We start from the raw sequence: 22583 nt of genomic DNA, 5'->3' as shown, positions 1-22583 counted from the left end.
TTTGGTGGTTTTGTTTTTGGGGTTTTTTTTAAGCTATAAAGCAAAGTATCGGAAGTAAAATATTTTTTCACCCTAATGAAAACAGACTTTCCCATGATGGCAAAACCAGTGAAGCTCCTTCCCAATCCCACACCTTAAAAAACCCCATCAAAACAGCTAATTCCTTGCAGAAGTGCCAGTTTTCCCAAACAGAGCATTTCCCACCACAAGCAGCAGCTTCCATGCACAGCTGTGGGAAAGGCAGAACTCAGCCTCACCACAAGGATGGGCCTTGCCAGTGCCCCTGGGGCTTCCCAGGAGCTTTATTTCCACACACTTCAGACCAATTTGGATCAAAAGGACAGAAAGGGCTGGAGGAGGCTGCATTCATCCTCCCTTCTCCTTTGCTGGTCCCCAGAGTGGACACAGACCCTGGGACCCCTTCCCTTGCACTGGGGCTGCCCTGCTCCTCACAAGTCTGGGAACCATGCATTTTATTTTATTTTATTTTATTTTTTATTTTGCCCTGAATCCCAGCAGTATCTGCTTCCTGGGAGGCTGGAGGACAGGAGGAATGGCTTTAAGCCAATCTGCCCACCCTGCACCCATGGGCAACCCAACCCAACCCAACCCAACCCAGCCCAACCCATGGGCAACACAACCCAACCCAACATCTGTCCCTTGTCACAGATGCTGATGGGATTTATTTGTTCAGGTCAGGTACCAGGGATTTCCTCAGGCCAGTGTGAGGTCCAGGACAGCTGAAGAAGGGTACAAAGGGTGCAAGGAGACTGTGAAACCCCTCAAGCTCAATGGCAGGAGCAGCCACTGCCCCTCACCACCCCTGCTCCAGTGTATCTGCTCTGGATTCCCCTGGCTCCAAGCAGCAGTAAGAAGAAGGTGACAACAAATCCTGGAGGTTTTTTTGCTTCCCAGTCACCAGCTGGGGACTCCCCAGTGGATAACAGCACCCAGCACCCAGAGGAGCAACCCAGCACCTCATCCATGAGTGAAAACCATCTCCACATGAGGGGAGGGAGCTCTGTCCCTTCCCCTGTGCAGGACCATCACCTCCAGGTCCCCAAGGATGCTCCCACTCCAAAGGATAACATTTTGCTTTAATGTTTCAGAGACAATGCACTGGTGAGCAGTACAACAGGGGCTGTACATCCTTTACATATTTACACACGGGGTGTAGTTAAAGCTCCTGTGTTTGAACAATGCTGACATCCCAAAAAACTCACTGAGATTGACAACAGCAAAAAATGGGAACGAAATCCAAGGCCACGAGTAGAGAGAGTCGTGTTTTAAGGACTACAGGTCACATGGAAATAAAGAACAGTGGTGGTGCAACGTGAACTTTATCCTGAATAGAGATAAGTGGTTAAAACACAACTTTTTTGGTGCCTCAGGACCAAGAGAGTGTTTTACAGAGACTTAATTCCCAAACTGAAGCAAGGAAAGAGAAATAAGTGTATTGGTGTGTGCCCCTTTGGTCCCCAAAATCTCCTTCCAGTCGAGCTAGAAGGAGAGGTTCACTGCCCAGCTCAGGCAAGAAAGATTTAAGGCTTTTCAGCTGGATATTTGTAACATACTGAACTGAGAACTGGCAATTTCAGGAAAACAAATGCCATGGAGTTGGTGTGGCTTAGCAATGTGCAGCACAGCTTGTTCACACCAGAGACAAACACTGTCACAGCACTGATCCTACAAACCCAGGGCAGAGGATGCTCTCAAAGATTCTCCCTATGATGCTGTGAAGGTCCTCAAAGTGAAATTAGTGAAATTAAACACATGAGCTTGTTCTCCTTGAAAAAGCTCTTTAGGCCCAATCTGACCAGACATGATTTTTACTTTTGTTTGGAACTGGAGCAGGAGGGAGGAATTTTGGTGAGATGGAGCTGGGCAGAGCAGGAGCTGCCCCTGAGCTTCAGGGACATCTTGGATTGATGTCCAGCAAAGCAGAGAGAGCCCTGGGAAGCTGTGGGCATCCACCCCCCTGGCTGACATCTGTTTTGCAAGCTCAGTGTGAGGAGGGTGGTTTTCATTCGCTCCTCATCTTTTCCCAATTAAGAGTTACAAAACACCCATTAAAATGGTAACAAAGCAGAAGTTCAGCCAAGTCCAGCTGGACTGAAACTTTTTGTACCAATTCTGCCACTTACAGAGGTTGCCACATACACAGCAAGGGGGGGGAAATGTGGTTTGATTCACCCTGGTGGTCCTGGAAATGCTTTTGTCAGCTGCTCTTATGAAATGAGAGCTGTTGTCATCCCAGGTTGCTCTGCCCTGAAGTAACCCAACCTGTGGGCAGGGAGGGGAGGTACCATGTGCTGTGCTCAGGATTTCATGCTCACCTTTGGTCCAGCATTGGAAATGGAAACCTTGGAATGCTTGCAAATCATAATTTTCACATTGTCAGACTAATTTTAGCTTCTCAGTCTAACCCGTGAAAATCCAAGATGGAAAGCTCAAGATATAAATATTAAAAACCTCTTTGGATACCTCAGTACTCTGCAGACAGACTCTGCAGGGTTTTTTTTTCCTCTCCTCTGTTAAAGTTTCCTTAAAAACAGTAAGAAACTGACAGTTCAAGTGGTCAGACCTTCTGAGGCACAGAGAAAAAGGTGCATAAACCCCTTTGTACTGAGACAGGGCTGTGCCCCAAATAGTTCAGAAGTTAATTCCCTGCCTGTTAAGAGGATAGGAAAAATGGAGTTTACACATTTCTCAAACAAACGAAACAAAATACACAGAAAAGGAAGATTAATACTAGCAAGAATATAAAACACACCAGAGGTAACAATTCAGAGGTATAACACACATATCCAGGTACTGAAACAGCCACTGCAGGACTTGCAATAAAACATGGTCCAATAATTCAGGACAATCCCAACCCTACAAAGATCCACATCCTTTCAGGTGTTTCCTGTGCTGCTCCACATTTATTCTAATAAACACAACATATTCACTTCACTCCTGAACCCCACTTCTCTCCTAACTGCTGGATATTCTGCATTATGGATGGAAAAACATTTCCAAACTCCTATTTGTGGCTTGTAACTCTGTGGCATCAGCATCAGTGGAAATGCAGGAGGAGCCTCCCTCATCCCACCTTCCCCAGGTGCCACCAGGAGCCTTTCACTGCACAAGGACAATGACAACAATTCACAACGATTTAGTTTAGAGCTGGGACGTGGGAACAAGGACAGACAGTGACACAGGACAGGACAATCCAGGGTGCATCCAGAGGGTGACACAGTTTCAGCTCCTGATGAGGGTCAGGAATTCCTCCCGGGTCTTTGGGTCCTCCCGGAACACGCCCAGCATGGTGCTGGTCACAGTTTTACTGTTCATTTTCTGCACCCCACGCATCACCATGCACATGTGCCTAGGAGAGAGCAGAGAGGAGTCAGGGCACCAGGAACACTCCTGGGGAAGGGAATCCCACGGGGGGAGATGGCTCTTACACGGTGACATTCAGTTCTGGGAAGGTCACAAAACCTCCACAAGCAGAATTGGCATCTGCGGCACCTCAGCTGTGGAAGGGTCACATCCTCAGCCACTGAGCTCTGCCTCCTCTCCTCTGATCCCAGGAAAATCCCACCTTCCCAAGGTGCACTCTGATCACAGGACATGCCTGCTGCTGGTCCCAGGCTCTGCACTGCTCCAGGAGGCAGGAGGAGCACAGGGAATGGACCTGGTGCAGCGGGGACAGCTCCTCCCTGCCAGCTCCACCTCCACAGAGGATCAGGCAGTGCCCACTTTAAATGTGGGCTCCAGCGCATCAGGATCATTGGTTTTTTTATTACTACTAGTAATATGTTGTTATTATTATTATTATTATTATTATTATTATTATTATTATTATTATTATTATTACTAACCCCTCTGCCTGATAACCAAGCATAGCACAGAGATACCATGCACCAGCCCTGCAGCACAGGGATCCCACAAAGCCATGATCCCACCCATGGAACACCTGGGATCCCACTCATGGGACACCTGGGATCACACAGAGCTGGGATCCCACCCATGGAACTCCTGGGATCCTACCCATAGAACACATGGGATCACACAGAGCCAGGATCCCACCCCTGGAACTCCTGGGATCACACAGATCTGGGATCCTATCCCTGGACCTCCTGGATCCCACCCTGGATCCCACCCTGGAGCTCTGGGGTCCCCCCCTGGAGCTCTGGGGTCACTCACGTGGCTTCCACGACGACGCCGACCCCGGCGGGCTGTAAGGCCTCTGTGATGGCGATTGCGATTTGTTTGGTAAGGCGTTCCTGCACTGAGGGAACAACAGGGAAATCAGGCTCCCTGAATCCCAGAATGGTTTGGGTTGGAGGGGACCTTAAGGCTCATCTCATTCCAAACCCCCCAGCATGGGCAAGGACACCTTCCACCAGACCGGGTTGCTCCAAGCCCCATCCATTCTCTTTTCCATTTGTATCCTGGAACAGACCTCTTATTTTCTTGTTTGTCATTTTGCATTCCATCTCTCCAACCACAATTTGTTCTACCAGCTCCTCCATTTCCTATTTTGCAAGAGGATTTTCTTGCCTCTCTGCTCTGTTTCGGTTTTTAATGTGTTTGTTCCCAACGTTCCTGCTGCACCATTTATTCCACACGCCCAATTTCTCTTCTTAGGGAAAGGAAACTGAGATCAAAAATGAGCTTTGTCCTGCAAAGCTTTACTTCCTGCAGCTCTAGCACCCTCTATTCACCAGCCTGGTGGTCACTGAGACTTCTCTTGCCAAGACCAGGCCAAATTTAACCAGAGGACAAAGGCAGCAGGATCAGCCCAACTCAAGGTTTGGACCCTGCAGCTTCCTCTCCTTCTCAGGAGCAGGAGGCAGCTCTTGCTCCATTGCCTCAGACAAGGATTCCTGAAGGCATCTCTCCAAATCTCTGCAGGAGAGCTCATCTCCAGCAGCATCCAACTGGTTTAGCTATTCCTGGCAGCTCTACCTGGAGCAAATTCATCCCTGGAATCAGTTCCAGCCTCCATTTAGCTCCCTAGGCAGAAGTTACCTTCACTGGGAATGCAGGGGCTAAGAACAATAACATAACCTCTTCCAGAAGAGTTTTTCTCCCCTCTTAAACTCCACATCTACAGTTACCAGCTCCCTGCACTGACTAGGAGAGGAGAGCACCAAACAAACACCAGATTTTGTGTTTACCTTGTAATCTTCTACTGTATATTTCCACGATCCTAAAGGAGAAAGGAAAAAGACAATATTACAGTTATTTCCAGCTGGCCACTGACTGACCTTCACAATTAATTTGGTGCTGTCAAAAGATTCCCCTGTGCTGGCCTGTGTAAGTCCTTGGCTGTGAGGAACATCTCAGACTGCCCTTGGCACATCACTGTGTGGAGTGACAGGTTCCCCCCACCTGCAGCTCCAGGGACTATTTTAGGGCAAACCAGTCACTCCTCTGGTCTCCTTCTGCTGGTTTGGAATTCCTTGTATCCCCCACCCACCTGCATCACACAGCTGTGAGGGAATTCACATCCAAAGTCTCCCTGCACCCTAATTCCTGACCATTTCCCCGTGCTTCAGACTAGAGCAAATGCTGCCTTAAGGTCAGTTCAGATAATGGATGCCCAGAATGCTGGAATTGAGCAAGAAATGTTTTGGATTCTTGCATTTGACCACAAATTTAGCTGAGAACAATGAGACAGAGTTAGTCTTATTTAAAACAGAATCTCTCCACCCACTCATATATCACCCCATCCTTCACATTTCAGTGCAGGGATCACCTTAATGGTCCCCTCCAATACAATTCCAAATTTAAGCCATCGGTGGCAGTGGAAGTGACACTCAATGAGAGCTCTAGAATCCACACATTTTAAAAAATCCATATAATTGCTCTGTAACTGCAGGGGTTGTTCATGCCAACCTCAAATGCTTAATTACACTTCAAGTGGCCACAAAAAGGAGTTGCTGTAGCAAGCTTTGATACCTGTCTGGTCACACCAGACACAAGCCAGACACTGGCTGGCAGCCTCAAGCATCACTTACAAGAATCATCCCTGACAATGAGAGACTCTCCTGCTGGTTTTGAGAGAGAATTAAATGCACAAACTCCCCTCCAGCAATGAAATGGTTGTGTTACAGCATCAAACAAAGCAACACAATATTTAGAATAACCATATGGATAGGAAACACATATTGCACAGAAGAAGCCCTAACAAGGTGTTTATGTAAAAACAGTTATTTGAAAGAGCATTTTCATGCCTGAGCTTAAAACCCAGGGAAAGATGTTTGTTTACTGAATACAGGTCATCCCCAACTACAGAAACTCACCACATAAAACTAATCCTATTAAGAAAGATTAGGCCTAGAGCACCAGCAGCCTCTCAAATCTTTGCTTGAACACTGGCTGCATTATACAGGGCACCAAAGACAGGCACAATTTGGCCCCCAAACCTCTTCATGGTGAGCACTCAAAAGGGAGAACATTTTGTTATATAAGAATCTAATCTTTTCATTATTGCAGTATATGGGAGTTTCACCCTCACTTTAGAAAGAGGCAAGATTTGAGCTTTGAGCACAGTGCAGGAAGCCTTGCACATATTGCTGTAGGTTTCCATTCTCAGGATAAACAGGAGGAAATTTGTATCTTTCCAGCACCATGGTCCCACTTGCATTAAAAAAAAAAAAAAATTCCATGAAAAGCATTTTGAGCTCCTTTTTCCAGCTGCAGTCAAGAGAGAAACAGAGACCAGAGCAAGCAGAAACCAGTGGATGCACATTTCAAATGTGATCCTTGACCCTGCATTGGAGGGAGCCCTGCAGAAATGAAACCCCGTGCTCAGGACAGTCTCTTCAGGAGGAATGGATTCTCTTCAGAAATCCAACACCACCAAACAAACCCCCCAGCCCTGCAGCACCTAAAGACCCACCCAAAACCCAACACCAGCCATGGGATGCCACACACATCCCAAGCATGGTGAGCCAACAGGAGATGAGGACTTTGCCCAGCAGCTGCGGGTCTGACAGCTCAGAGCCCCAGCCTGCAATTCCAGCAGCTCCTACAGCCACAAAAAAACAAAACATGCAGGAGAAAATCCACACATTGTAAAACACCTGTCCAGCCCTTGAACCAGAGCAAAGCCCACTCCTGAAAGCACTGCTGGGGGCAGGGAGGTGCCTCCCTGCAATGTGAATTTACACTGCAGAGATGTGAGATGTGACCTGCAAGGATCCTTCCCCTTCCAAACCCAACTCCCTGCTGTGCAAGCAGAGCCCAGAGCAGATCTGGCTCACTTTAGGACATTTTGCTGTCATATCCTACACATTTCTTACCTGCTAAGAAAACCCAGCAGGCAGGCAGATTTGCAGGGCTAATTTCTCATTAGTGTTACTGCAACCACAGCAGGATTAACAGACCCACCAGGGAAAGCAAAATCTATGTGGTCTTTCTGAGCTGCAGCCAAATCTTTAGATTTGTTTCTCCAAAAATGGCCCTTCCACTCTGATCCCAAATAATCTGCTTATTGAAGGGATCTACCATCCTCTTCCTCACCAGCATGAGAAAGTGTCACTTAATAACAAGAATCAGTGCAACAACTGATCCAAGGGCACTTGCTGAGGGAAAAAAGCTATTTTACATAATAAATGGATTTCTCAAGTATATCACAATTGCTTTGTTTCTTAGGCTGAACTTTATCTATAAAATCTACCCCACAGCACTCTTAGCAAGTTTTCAGTGAAAGAAAGAAATGTCAAATTTTTCTGAAGAGTCAGCCAAGAGATGAAAGCTTTAGATTGAATTTATATCCATAAAATGTGTTCATTTACAGATTTTTGTGCTTATTAGTCAATTTACACCCAAGTGGTAAAGAGAGCTGGAAATTCTCACTGATTTTTGTGGCCTGCCTTAGAACATAACCAAATTCTCTTGTTCTTTGCCTCAGAGCTCCCTGCAGACCCCAGGGCTCTGGGGGAACCTACAAAAGCATCAGGGCTCTGCTGCAGCCGCTGGTGAGAATTAATACACAGCTCCAAGACTCATCTGTCCTCTCCACACAAATAAAACAATGCTGAGGATTGATCTCAATCCAAATCCAGGACACAAAGTGGGCTGAGCTTTAGAGGGAGAGGAGATTAAAAAGATTAGCACAGCTAGCACAAGCCTGGAACACTTTTTCCAAATTAGCATCATTTTCATTAGAACACTTACCTAGCGAGCTTGCTGAGGCCAAGCACTTGTTTGTTGGGGAGATAACCAATGTGTACCTGGACAGGGGAGAAGAACCATTAACAGCAGCAAAAGCACCCTCCCAAGGGCAGGTGAAACTCATGCACAGACAATGGGATGTGCATTTGCCCCAGAATTAACTCTCAGCATGTGGGAGGAACATGGCACCATGCAAGCCTGGGGAACTGTGGAGCTGAGGCTGGGAACATCTCATGAGGTCCTGGTGAAGAACAGGGGAGTTTTTCTGAGGGGGAGAGAAGTCACAGCTCTTCAAGAGTCAAGGCTGAAGTTCCAAGTCTCAGGAATGCTACAGAACACTGCTGCATTTGGGTACAAAGGCAGTCTCTAGTACTCAGCACAGCACTATTTGTCTAAAATAAACATGCTTTTCTTCCAAGACCTTAAATGGATTTAGGGAGAGGAAGGAAGAGGGACTGTGCTTTACTTCCAGTGGAAGTTCTGGTGGCAAGAAGTACTTTGACACCAAAAATCAGGCTGCACTTCCTGATTTGATTGTTTTTCTTGTTTTAGTATCAGAGATCACTGGTGGTTAACTCAGCTTCCATCCTGCTCAAATATGGATTTGCTGAACATGTACTTGAATTAACTGGAAGAAGTTTTGCAGAAAAGTGCTCAGATATGGAGGGAAGGACATTTAGCTCCTTGTTTTTAGAAATCCACTGAATTCCAGTGGGTTTACAGTTATAACAGATTATAAACCAGGCCTTGTGCCACTGTACCAGAGACTTGGAAAATGAGCCAAGCTAGAGCAGGGGAGTGTCAGTGGGGGATTCTGGCTTTGCCTGGAGGCCCCATCTCAGAATCCTGTGCTGCTGTACCTGCAGTGGAGGTACCACAGTGCACCTGATTACCTGGCTAACTTGCTCATTCCTACCCCTCCTGTTAGGCAATCAACCCACTGACACCTGAAAAGACATGAAACATTTCAGACAAAGTGAGAGACACCACTTAGAAATAAGCTTTGAATCCTGTTCTCCATATTTTTGCAGATTTCTTAATTTCCTGTGAGGTAGAACTGCAAGTGCAAGACCTACAGGTCAGGGTTTGCAGCCTGTTTGGGGCACCCAGCAGGGCAATGGTTACTCTGAATATTCAGAGCCATACCAAGTCATTTTGTGGGATCAGTTGGTGTTTGTGAGGAGATTTCTCCAAACCACACAGGCTAAACAGCTGGATGTAAAAAAAATGCACACATTGCCACAGGAATAATGGGGAGAATATACACAGTGCACACAACCAAGAGTAACAGGCACAACAGAAAGCTTGCACAGAAAAAGAGGTTATCCTGTTCTCCAGTATAAAACACCAACAGCAAGAAAAGAAAGCAGACAAACCTGAATTGATTCAACTAAATAAACAGCTGGTTTCGGTTCATGTATTTTATTATGGGGAGACAATTTGCTTGGAACATATGTGGCACTGATTGAATTTTATAGACAACACAAGCACGTGCTGCTCCTGGACCTGTGAGCACTTCATGGTAACAGATGGCTCAGGCTGAGCTCCATCCTTCTGTGCTGATGGGGGACTGAAGAGGCTGAGATGTGCAGCTCCCACTCAGAACTCTTCATCACCTCTACAGTGGTTAACTGGAGACATTTTATTTTCTAAAGTTGTTGGGAATACAATTCCAGCACCCTCTGAAGCACCAGCCCCTTTCACAGGAGTCCCCAATCAAGCACAGTTTTGGCCACCCTCTCCCTGACCTGGCTCACATAATTAAGGCAGGGCTGCTAATGAGTTTGTTCCACTCACAGAGGGTTTCAGAGAGATGGATGTGCTCTGGATAGCTCTGAGCCAGGAGCTAAATCCATGACAGAGCCAGTGTGCAGGGTGAGCTGGTTTAATATCGAGATGTCTGCCCTCAAGGCTTGCTGCTGCTTCATGGAGAAGAGCTTTGATATGAAATGTCAGAAACCATTAGATTACTTAGACTAGGAAAGGTTGAGCATTATATTTCAGGAGCTTAAATTCAAATAAAACCTCACATTAAGGAGGCCTTCCTTATTTGTATTCTGAAGATTAAACTTCTAGAACTGTAGCCGTAAGCAGCAAGTACTTACAGCCTTAAAAAGCTTTGTAGCTACAGCTGCAAGGTCTTTTACATGTACTTAAGGTCTTTTATTGTGCATTCCCACATTTGTTCTGTGAGGGAGAGTTACCTTTCCAACAAATGGAACGAGGTGATGCTCACACAATGAGAACATGTCTATGTCCTTCACAATTACCATCTCATCATGGTCTTCGTCGAAGATGGCGTCGTTCAGGACATCTGAAATCAAACATTTGCATTAAAAATAAACTCAAAAATCATGGCAGGCTCTTCCAGCCAGGGCCTGAGAAAGCTTGTAGCAAAGGCAGAACTCTCTCAGGGTTATAGATTTTAGGGTTAAGGTGTGGGAGGGAAGTGAGGAGTAGCATCACAAGCACGTTTTGGTTTGGGTACAATCCCACGTTTGCCCCAGTGTCACCTTGCCTACGTGCTGCACCAGAAGTCAGCCTGGAGTGTTCTATTTAATTAATAGCTTGAGCATGGGTTAGAACAGGTCTGGTCTCTGCAGAATTACTGACATCTTAAGAGCAATTAACAGCTGACACTGTGGGCTTCCATCCGTGCTTCCACCAAGCAAAGCCAGCCCGAGGTCAGGGAAAACCTAAGAAACCACCACAGTGGCTCCTGCAAACACTTTAACAGCATCATTATTGTCTCCAAGAAGGCTTTGCATGCAAATTTCATCCTGCAGCACACCAGGCAGCAGCTGTTCAGGTACACACAGAAGTCAGAGACACATCTGGGGAGAGATTTGCTGTCCTGATGTGAAACGGGCAGGCACATCCACACTCCAGCCTAATTCTGCAGCTCAGAGTTGGCAGAAGAGTGAGGTGCAGAAACTCCCACAGAGACAGAAGGGAGAAGAGACAGCTCAGTAAGAAAAGGAACACATTAATGACACCTGGCTAATCTCAGAGCTCAGCAGAATGGATCCTCAGTTGATTTCCCACTTTCATCAGTCCCTTGACAAATCCCCAAACAATCCTGGCCCATCAGTCTCCACAGAGATTGCAGGCACCTGGACCATGCTCAGAGCTCTTAAAAGTAGAATAGTCCCAAGTCAAGAAACCAGGTCTTTTGAAGAACAAGAGAGAAAAATTGTGTATGAAGGAGAAACTTGCAGGAGAGAACCAGCTGTACAGGAGGGCTGATAATAAGGACGAGGAACTCTGCAAACAAGTTCAGCTGGAAGCCACACTGGCTCCTTGGAGCTACTTCCAGGAAAGCAGAGTCCCACACACCACAGCCAGACCAGGGCACTCAGGGACTGCCCTGCATGCACCAGGGAGCACCTGCAGGGGTGGTGACACAAATCCAGCAGGAGTGGTGACACAAACCTAGTGATGGTGACACAAACCTAGTGATGGTGACACAAACCCAACGGTGGTGGTGACACAAATCCAGCAGTGATGTCTGCTCTGCTTGCCTTGGTGCCTTTCCCTGACACACACATCCAGCTAATGGCCACCATCTGCTGTCGATAAGGGATCATCATCATGGAGCATTTTAATTTCCTGCCTGCTATCAGCCCTGCACAGGTAACCCTGGAAACTGCGCGCCAGGTGCTCCGCCTGCGACACAGGATCCTTCCTGAGAAGGGCTGGCAAGCTCCAAGGCAGCCAGGATGAATCCCAGAAGGGTTTGGATCAGGTCAGAGGGCAGGAATAGGGGCATGAAAAAGGCCAGGGAACAGCTCTGTGAAGGTACATGATTGTGATCTTTGAATTTCTGGGTCTGGTTTAAACCAAGCACTGCTGGAGAGGGTTTTGATTGCACGGGCAGCATCAGGCACTTGTGTAACTATGAATTCAGCCAGGCAAAGGGAGAACCCAAAACAGGATCTGAACAGGCTCACAGGAGAGGGAAGGGGAGGCAGAGCAGCAGTCTGGGTCCTGAGCTCCCTCCTGCAGCACTCTGCAGCCGTGCCATTTCCACAGCAGAAAGGCAAACAGTGGTTGCACAAAACCTGCTGCCGTGGCCAGAGTTATTAAAACAAAATCCAAACAGATCCACGAAGCATCTCCAGAGTGACTGCTGCTGTTATTAGACCCCCAGCTCAGGTCACACCAGCCTCACCAGGAGCATATCAGAGCCTGATGTCAGATATGGATTTACGTCAGTGCACCAGCAAAGCAGATTGTTCAGAACAGCCAGAAATGGCCCAATTCTCATTAAGAGTCCTGGTGTGTGACACAGAGCAGAGCTACAACAGAATGAACTTCACTCATGAAGCCTCATACCCATGTGTATATGGATGGATTTACAATAATTAACATATAAAATATATATTAGTAGACCCTCACAAACTTTCTCTCACAGCTGTGTTGTATCATGGACAGCTCAGCCAAAGAGAAGTTTTAGTGACCTCAGAAGTACCACACAGGCAACTCCAGGAACAAAAGGCACCCTGCATCCTTCTCAGGGCCAGAGCAATCAAACAGGAGCACAAAGGGCACCCACCCTTCTTGCACATCCCCTCCAATGCCACAGCCCAGCCTCAGCAGTGCGGGCACTGCCCCAGCACAACCAGGGGAGTTTTAGAGGTAAGAAAACAGATCTGCACATCAAGAATTGCAGCCACAGGGCTGTGAGGACCTTAAAGCTTCTTGTTTATAGTGGTCATGCCATTTATTTATTTATTTATTTATTTTCTTCTATTTATTTATTTAATATCAGCAGCAAGTAGCAGCGAGGTCACAGACAACACCTGCAGCTGTGCCTGCAGTGAGATGTGCTGATTTTGTCAGCACCAGCTACTCCCTGAGAAGAAGGGCCCACAAAGGAAGAAACCAGCTCAGTGTTAGGCCCTCCAAAAACTCCTCCACAAGTGCCAGGTGATGCAAGGACACAAAGGTAAAACCAAGTGTGAGGCTCAAGGCCACCACCTGCATAAATGACCACGGTCTGACCACCATCCACCCCTGCTCTGCCCCAGTCTCTACTTCACAAGGCTCTCTTCCTGAAAGTCAGCACAGCTTGAAGCCTGCCCATCCCTAGAGCTCCCCCTTTGGAGCCCAAGCCCTGAGTTGACAAAAGCAGAGTGAGCAGAGCATCTTTTCACAGCTGCTTCTCCCTGTGTCCCACTGCAGCAGTTGTTTGCAGTGATCACACAGGAGACACTTCTCTGGCACAGGCTCAAACACCTTGTGCAGGGAGGCAACACCATCTACATTTGTCTGGGTTTTTTTTTTTTAAAGTTTTTTAGAGGTTTTTGAATTTTTTTTCTATTTTTTTCCATTTGCAATAGCATCAAACAGGGTTCATAAAAGCTCAGCCTGTGTGCTGCAGCACATGTTCTGGAAAATTTAACAGAGCTGAAAGGACAGAAGGGGAAATAACCTCAGACTAACCAGGCCAGAAGCAAAGCTGGGGACAAATTTTTGCCCCTTTTCCCTTTTCTTTCACTCTACCTACCAGACCATGCTGCCTGCTTCACTAGTTTGACTTCATGGTTTGTACAGTCAGGGTGCTCTCTAAATTATTGCAGCTGAATTTTCCTTCAGCCAAAAGTTCAGTTCCTGGTGCAAAAACTTCAGTGGGCTGTTGAAACTAAGCAGTCACCTGTGCTGCAAGTTAACTCCTGAAACAGAGCAGAATTAATTTGCCCTTTATCTTCAAAAAAGAGTTGATAAAATGAAAAATCAGAACTGGATGAAGACAGAATGAGAAAGACCTTTCAGGATTCTGCGTCAGAGCTCAGCAAAGATACCTGTTGCTATAGAAACTATTTGCATGGCTTTAATGTGACACGGGAAAGCAAAAGCACCTCTGGCAAGCAGAGAAGGCAGAGCCCACCCAGAATGGGCTCGGGAGGTGAAGGGGGGGAAGGATGGCAGCGCTGCAGCAGCCTCACAGCACTCCAGAGCTGCTTTTCTCACTGTGCTGGGATGAAGTGATGCAGGCTGCTCTCACCAGGGGTTTAAGCACTTCCCTGTGGTGTTAAGTTGCCTCACAGCTCCGATTTAAGTGCAGGCTGCTCAGTGCCAGCAGGATCAAGGCAGCCTCAGGAGCTCCCTGACTCTGCTGCTGGAGCTCATCCATCCTGGCAGGGACAGGAGGCACAAGGTTCCCCTGGCCCCCATTTCACAGGTCCTGGCTGCCCCCACTGTCCCTTGCTCTCCACAGTGGCAATGCCACAGGCAGGGCAGGAATGGGCTCAGGCCAAGGCAGGATCACATCCCATGGGACAATTCACACCCCTCAAACAAACTAATGTGACTGTGTTCAGAGGGGTCCAAGGATGAGGGAAGAGACGAGGATCTGACTCCATGTTTCAGAAGGCTTTGTTTATTATTTCATGATATATATTATATTGAAACTATACTAAAAGAATAGAAGAAAGGATTTCATCAGAAGGCCAGCTAAGAATAGAAAAAGAAAGAATGAATAACAAAGGCTTGTGTCTCAGAGAGTCTGAGCCAGCTGGACTGTGATTGGCCATTAATTAGAAACAACCAACATGGGCCAATCCCAGATGCACCTGTTGCATTCCACAGCAGCAGATAACCATTGGTTACATTTTGTTCCTGAGGCCTCTCAGCTTCTCAGGAGGAAAAATCCTAAGGAAAGGATTTTCCATAAAAGATGCCTGTGACAACTAAAGCAGTGTCTGAGCTCAGACACCTCCAGAACACAGAGTTACACCCAAAGCAGTGGCAGGGAGCTCACATGAGCCAGGAGCAGGTCATGGTTTGGAGGGTGCCCCAGAACAGCAGTGCCAGGAGCCAGCCCAGGCTCACGGGTCTTTAAGGCAGAAGCAGCTGGGGAATGCTGGCAGATATTTCTGGCTGTCTTTCTCAGAGTTCCTGCCCAGCTGAGGACAGATGTGACTGTCAGCAGGAGACACCAGTTAGCAGCTGCATGTGTGGCAGGGAAACCAGCAGCCTGCAGGGTCAGGATGAAATCTGGAAGGGAACTGCTGGAAAAACTTCCCAGCTACTGCTGGGTAAAGCAGTAAAATGTAAAGTTAAACCTGACTTTGTTTTTCATTATTCATGTGATGACATTACAGGTAACTGTAGTTAGGGACAAGACTCCAGACAAGCAACAAGAAAATTATTGCAGCCTTTGAGTATAAAAAAGGCACCAGGAATTTATTATGCATTAAGAGACCCAGGCTATAAAAACATTAATGTGAAGGGCTTGTACTGCTGCAGAAAGTGAATGACTTCAGGTTGCTAAGAAAAGGAGGCTCTGGGTATGTTATTTGCTTCAAGAAGTCTTGAAGAGCTCTAGAAAGAGGCACAGCCTGGGATGCCACATGACTGTTTAAATAGGCAATAGGGCTCAAAAGATGCTGAGAAATGAACACTTGTGACAACACACCTTCCTAGCAGGAGCCAGGAGAAACCTTAGACACAAAAGAATTTACAAGTTTCTGGCTACTATTTCAGATTTCATCACCAAAAGTCTGGAAACAGACTCTCAGCTTCAGACAGGAACATTTGCTTCAGAAGCAAAGCTCAATCCTTCAGTGACCAGAAGGGAGGTGAAGCAGACGTGTGATTCAAGGGACATTTCATGGAAGCAAAGATAAAGGAGCAGCATTATTGCTGTTCAGCCAATTCTGGCTGTGATTTGTACAGATTTGTTTATTTTCCTGTGAGATACCCTCCATGTTGTAGTGAGACTGGAGTCTATTCATAACAGACCAGCTACTGCAGACAGATGAAGCCAAGATTAGGTTTGAGAAGTTGCCCTCTGCCAGGAGGTTTATTAATAAGAGGGAAAGCAGCATTATGGAGATGCTCATTAAAATGTATCAGGATTTTTCAATAACCATTTCAATGTCCCATGTGACAGAAGGTGCTCATCCACACTTCTTTCTGAAACTGAAACAAAGGAAAAATCAAAGACAAAACACTTTAGAAGAGCAACATGAAAGATCAGAAGCCGGCAACAGCTCAGATCCAAGAGGTCACAATATTTAATAAATTCCTGACAAAACCCAACCAAGCTTAGTGTTACTTGAGCATTAACAGGAAGGGGAGATGATCCAGGAAAGTCCCAGCTCCCAGAAGTTTCACTGCATTTAATGTGTGTTCCAGCATGCTAGGTTTCCCTTCTGTGGGGGCAGAGTTTGAAGAAACCCCAAAAATCCTCTCTCTGAACAACCCTGAATTTCCCACCCCCTGGTTTACCAGAAGCAAGCCCTGGCTGGAGCAGAGCAGTGCTGATGTTTCAGCTGTTGCCAGATCCCAGGGCTGCATCCGTGTCCTCATGGATGAGCCAGCAGCACCTCGATTCCAGGAAAACACAGCAGCTCCCCAGCAAAGGGCAGTGCTGCTGATCAAACAGCCTTGTTTGCTCAAGGCACTGTGTGTTTTGACACAGCAATGCTTAGCACCTCAGCACAGCAAACCAAGCAGGCTGGAAAAATTTAGGAGCTTACACCGTTGCTGTCCTCTATAAAAAAACCAAATCCACACTGACTAGTAGAAAAGATTATTAAGGCTGAATTTTTTCACCCCACAGTGTAGGAAAAGCATATAAACTGCTCAGTGAGGAAATGGCCCAACTAGTTTATTGCTCTGAAATAAAAGCTGCCCAGCAGAGTCACTTGGTTTGCAGGCAGCTAACACACAGCCTTTCAAACCACAGAGGTCCAGGAAGCAAAGTCATCCCCTCCCAGTATTTCTGAATTTCACTTCCCTGTTAAACACACAGAAAGGATGGGTGAACCTGCCAACATGCCTGAGAGCTGCTCACATGAATAAAGGCTGGGACACCCCCCTGGCAGCAGCTCCCACCATCACCAAGCCCAGATTGGTGACCAAGTTTTGCTTTGAGTTTTTGTGGCTGATGAGAACAACTTAACTTAACTTCCTCCTGCAGATGCAGGCAGCTGGCCCAGCCCTGGGCCTAACGCTTCCTGCAGGGTTACACAATCCAAACCAACTCATTTGTGACTCACCTTTCAAAGGCAGGATCACTGACACTGTTTCTGTAACTTACCAGTTGCTTGGGTCTGAAAGCTTCAGCTTCAGTTGAGTTTGTGCTGTCTGCAGCCTTGTATTTCCATTTATTCTCATTCTCATTTTACACTCATTTACTGCCTTTGCACACACTTGTGCTTTGCAGTATTTATTGTGAGACCCTCAGACAGCACCTCTGAGCATGCCATGAAGACTTTGGTAAAAGGAGGGACAAGGTTTGACCTTTGTGTGGCAGGCAGCTGCCTGAACCAGCTCTCACAAAGCTGAAGGCACCTGGCTCTCACAGCCCTGCTGTTAGCCCTCACCAGCCAAGGGGGCTACTCTGAAATACAATTTACACCCAGAAATAGGAAGCTGATAGATCTGACCCTGGAAAAAAAACAGATGTTTTTGGATGCTGGCACAGAAACACTGTATGAAATTGGGAGTTACTTTTTTGGTGACTTTCCTGCTCTGCCTTCCTTACCAACACATTGAGAGGTTTCTGTTGCAACAGCTGCCAGTCTACACCAGTGCTCAAGTGTCTGCACTGAGCTGTCAGGATTTTTAATCTGGTCCCCAGGTGGATTTTGTTTGAAATCACTAGAGGCATTCTTGCCAAGTGTGATGACTGGTACTACAGAAGTGGGAACAGCACGTTTGAATACATCCTGCCAATGAAAGAGGTTGAGGCCTTTGGTAAAGCCAGGATTAATAAATGACAATCTGGAATTAACAGAAAGAGCCAGATACAGATATTTAACAAGTAAACTCTACTAATGGCTCTGACACACAACCCTGAGCAGCTGCAGAACACAGATAGCGGAGATGAATGGAGGGTAAGGCAGGAACAGTCACTCTGCACTGCTGAAAACAAGGCAGGGAATACACAGAGTAGAAGCTGGAAAGCAGAATCAGCTTCTCTGCTGCTCACAAATCTGAATGGAGAGACAGAATTCAGGTGTTATCTTCCCTACCATACTACAAAGTTAAGCTCTGGGAAATACAAACGTACAAATACAAGCAGGTGTCATGGAAGCAAAGTGACAACACCCAGCACAGGAGATCAAATGACAGCACATTGAACCATGCTCCAAGGTATTATTATGTTTTCAGACACACAGAAACCAAAAAGCTCATGGAATGGTTTGGGCTGGAAGGGATCCCCAAAGGCCACCCAGTCCAACCCCCTGCAATAGCAGAGAGGGAGGTGAAAGTCAAGCACACCAAACACAGACCTGGCAGCAGGGCACAGCAACTTTACACTCTCAGCAGAGAACAGAGCTGGGGAAGGGGCTGGAGCCCCAGGAGAGGCTGAGGGAGCTGGGCAGGGGCTCAGCCTGGAGCAAAGGAGGCTCAGGGGGCCCTTGTGGCTCTGCACAGCTCCTGACAGGAGGGGACAGCCAGGTCAGGCTCTGCTCCCAGGGAACAGGGACAGGACAAGGGGAAATGGCCACAAGTTGTGCCAGGGGAGGTTTAGATTGAATATTGGGGAAAATTTCTTCACTGAAAGTGTGATATTGGCACAGCTGCTCAGGGCAAGGGTGGAGTCCCTGGAGGGATGTAAAAGCCACGTGGATGTGGCACTCAGGGACAGGGGTCAGTGGTGGCCTTGGCAGTGCTGGGGAAATGGTTGGACTCGATCTTAGAGGGCTTCTCTAACATAATTCTCTAATTTGGGTGTGTATCTATCACATCTTCCTTTATGCTCCTTTATGGAAAATGAAAACTCCATCAGACATTAATTGCTTCCCCCCTCCCCAGGGCAGATGCTGCAGCAGACGAGGTCACAGGGCTGATTTTAAAGGCTGTCCCTGCTCTGACATTCACTGCCCTGGCTCAGCTGTGTCACTCCCTCCTGGCTGCACACTCTGGCAGCACCTCCACTCCCTGTGAGCTCAGCAGGGACCTGTTGCAACACACACACTCTGCCTCTGGCCATGTGGTTGTACAACCACCACCACCACCACAGAGCTTTTATCTGAGGAACCTTTCTTGGGAGGATGGAACTTGCAGCTATTGTAAGAGCCCCTCATCTTCTGCCTGTTGCAGGAATAAAATGGAAACACTCCTCAAAACACACCCTGAAAATCCCTGCTTTAACCTCTGCCCACCCAGACAGCTCCACAGGAGGAGCTGAATAAGCTGCAAAAAAAGCCTGGGAAAACAAGAGGCCAGGGCTGCTTCTTGTCAGGTTTTTGGGAAGGGTTTGGGCTGGTTTTGGTTCATTTTCTTTTTCACTTGCTGGTCCAGGCAGAGAGCTGGATTAGTATAACCAAGGAACAGCACAGGATGCTGCAGCAGAGACAGCAGCAGTCCCACAGCTACTCTTGTGCCCAAATATTCTGTAGTTGTTGACTCCAGGGTTCATCGGGTATTTAAAACTCTAAAAAGAGTTTACTCATATTACTCCTGCTATCTGCTGTGGGCTTGTGCTTCAGCTGCAGCTCTTCCTCCTGTTTGGCTGGGAAAAGTGGAAGCTGAGCATCCTTCAAGAAGGGGTGAGCAGCTGGAGAGTAAAAGGATTCCCCACCTGACACAGGAAGGAATGTTGGTGTCACACAATTCACACGATTTCCTTAAAAGAAAAAAGCAGTCCAGGAGCAGAGCACGAGCAATGACATTTTCTATCCTTGGACATAATCCAGCTCTCTCCCATGATAATCAGAGGAGGGGAGTATCCAGAACTACTCTGCTTAATTAAATGAATGTGAGAGAATAGAAGACCCCAGAGATCCCAGAGAACCCACCTCGGAGCAGAAAAAAGTTTTTAAAATTACTTCAGGCAACGTGTGCACACAAAACTGGCAGCAAGGTAAGAGAGGACTTAAGAAGGGCAGCAACCTCATCCAGGTTCAGCACAGAAATTCATGCTCAAATTATCACTGAAAATATTCCCTGTGCTAGAGCCTGGCAGGATGGCTGAGAGACCCTCCTGTGCTTTACAGCAGGAAAATGAGGAAAGTGAATCCCAGTAAACAAAAGATGATACCTGATGAAACCTCACCACAAACACACCGTGCAACAGGACTAAGAGAGGAACAAGGATGGCCCCTGCAGCCCAGAGCTGCTCCCAGCTGTGAACCAAAAACCTGGCTTGGCCTGAAAGGCAGAACAACTTCCAGGGCAGAAATGGAACACAACAGTGGCACAAGAGTTTAAGCTGGCCATGAGTAAGTGAATGCTGGAAGTCGTAGAAATCTGATTTTGAAAGCGCCAACAGCAAAGAAATAAAAAAGAAACTAAACACAAACCCCAGCCTTTAAGGTGAAGCACGGTGCCCTCAGAAAAGGGCTCTGATGTGCCAGCAGGAGCTCCCTGATGCCATCAATAGCACAGCTCAGCCTCTGCTTTCAGCTACAGCATCCTGATGGAGCCTGGGGCAGGCTCAGCACCCCAGGGCTGATTCCAGAGAGCAGGGCAGGAGCAGCCCTTCCTCAGCCACACTCAGAGATCCTTGCTGGCTCTCTCTGCATCCCTGACAGGATGCAAAGGAACCGACAGGAACTTGCCTTTTACTGCAAGAAGGAGCAGAAAGGGGAATTCCCAAGCTCTCCAGGCTCCTTTTTACTGTTTGTACTGGGTATAGTCCTTAGTCAAGACGCTGAGAAAAGTGATGTAAAAAAGCAAATTTTCAAGTATTTACCCTGCACTGGAGCTTATTGATGAGAACATATCCCAGCCAGTTCCTCTCCTCACACCCTCACCCAGCAAGCAGAGACACTCAGCTGGGGCAGGGATGTGAGCCTGGGGTTCCTCTCCACACCTGCACTTGCTGCTGGGACCCTGAGATGGGTCCCCTCCCTTCCTCTTCCTTTCTGCTCACCTCGCTTCCTTAAGTTTCATTCCCACCTTTGAAAAACCTCACTCGATTAAAGCACCGGCAGAACGAGACTTTTCCTGAGAAAATTCAAACCCCTTCTGTCTGCTAATGGAGACAAACCTGGATTGGGTTGGATTGGTTTGGATTCCCACCCTGTCCGAGCCCAGCCGCGCTCGGCCGGGGAGGGAGGAAGGAGGGAACCCACAAGTTCCTCCGCCGGGGCTGAAAAAGTTTCCATCACAAGAGAGAAAGCAAAAGCACTTGCTCTGCTCACCCAAACGAGAGGCTTACGACAGAATGGAAACTTTACCTGCACAGAGTTTAATTTAAAAAACCCCGAGATATTTGAGGAGGGAGGGCACAGCGAGACATACAGGTGATAACGAGCTGGGTGACGCGGTGACAGGACAGCGACGTTTTACGAAATCCGTCAATTCATCAATTCCAAACTCCATCCCCGCAGCCCCGGGAGCGCTCCCTACCCGCGATGGTCTCCTGGTAGCCCTTGGTGAAGAACTGCATGGCCGTGGCCGCCCTCCAGGGCGTCTTGAGCAGCCCCTGCCGCTGCGGGTCCTCGCCGAGCGCCCGCAGGATGGAGGTGTAGGCGGCGGCCAGGCCGGGCAGGCTCAGCTCGTTGTCCTCCTCGCTGCGGGGCCGCTCTCCCCGCCACCCTTCCCCGCTGCCGCTCCCGGTGCCCGGGGCCCCGCGCGGGTTCTCCGCGGCCGCGGGCGGGGAGGGCGGCGGCTCCTGCCGCGCGTACCCGTTCCAGCCCCGCGCCGCCTCCATGGGCAGCGCTGCAGCGGGGCCGAGCCGTGCCCGAGCCGTGCAGCCCCCGGGCCGTCCCTGCCCGTCCCGGCCCCGCCGCCGCCGCTTTTATCGCGCCCGCGCCGCCCCCATTGGCCGCCGTCGGTGTCGCCGCCGCCGCTGCCGTGAGCCCGCCGTGCTGGCCGGAGGGGAGGGGGTGCCCGGGGTGAGGTACAGGGGGATCCCCCGGGATGGGGACTGGGTGGGGAGACCGGAGATCCGAGGGGACCCCCGGGCTGGGGTAAGCGCCGGGGGTGGAGGGGGTACCCCGGGGCTGGGAGGATCCGAGGGGATCCCAGGGGGTTGGGAGCCTGGATGGGGGTGCGGAGGGGTCCCTGGGCTGAGGCGTGGGCCAGGGGTACCGGGGTTTCGAGGGGATCCCCGGGGCCGGGGATACCCGGGAGTACGGGGGATCCGGGGGGGATCCCCGGGCTGGGGGTGCAGGGGGATCCGGGCGGATCTTGGGGCTGAGGGCACGGGGGGATCCCTGGGCTGGGAGTGCGGGGGGATCCGGAGGGATCCCTGGGCTGAGGGGTGTGCTGGGGGTACGGGGGTGCTCCTGGATCAGAGGGGATCCCCCCGAGCTGAGAGCCGGTCTGGGGGTGCAGGGGGTCCCTGGGCTGAGGCGTGGGCCGGGGTTACGGGGGATCCGAGGAGATCCCCGGGCTGGGAGTGCAGGGGGATCCGGGCGGATCTCGGGGCTGAGGGTACAGGGGGACCCCTGGGCTGAGGGGTGTGCTGGGGGTACGGGGGGCTCCTGGATCAGAGGGGGTCC

General features: G+C 48.7%; 1 protein-coding gene across 2 annotated transcripts; it reads right to left on the bottom strand.

The window, feature by feature from the left end:
* Window positions 1-1079: 1079 nt before the first annotated feature.
* On the bottom strand, window positions 1080-21989 carry GCH1 (GTP cyclohydrolase 1). Of its 2 annotated transcripts, none has more exons than XM_054634404.2 (6): window positions 21487-21989; window positions 10443-10486; window positions 8176-8231; window positions 5169-5200; window positions 4192-4276; window positions 1080-3370 (listed from the first exon to the last, which is right to left on the bottom strand). In XM_054634404.2, the coding sequence occupies exons 1-6, from the start codon at window positions 21788-21790 to the stop codon at window positions 3244-3246; spliced, it is 648 nt and encodes a 215-aa protein (XP_054490379.1). In that variant the 5' UTR covers window positions 21791-21989; the 3' UTR covers window positions 1080-3243. The 2 variants fall into 2 exon arrangements, with proteins under 2 accessions (XP_054490379.1, XP_054490378.1); XM_054634403.2 differs by having other exon boundaries at window positions 10377-10486; window positions 21487-21985.
* Window positions 21990-22583: the final 594 nt, after the last annotated feature.

This window comes from Agelaius phoeniceus, chromosome 6 (assembly GCF_051311805.1).
Source record: "Agelaius phoeniceus isolate bAgePho1 chromosome 6, bAgePho1.hap1, whole genome shotgun sequence".
NCBI classification, from domain to species: Eukaryota; Metazoa; Chordata; class Aves; order Passeriformes; family Icteridae; genus Agelaius; species Agelaius phoeniceus.
Note: the sequence above shows the minus strand (reverse complement) of the source record. Positions and strands in the feature narration are given on the sequence as shown.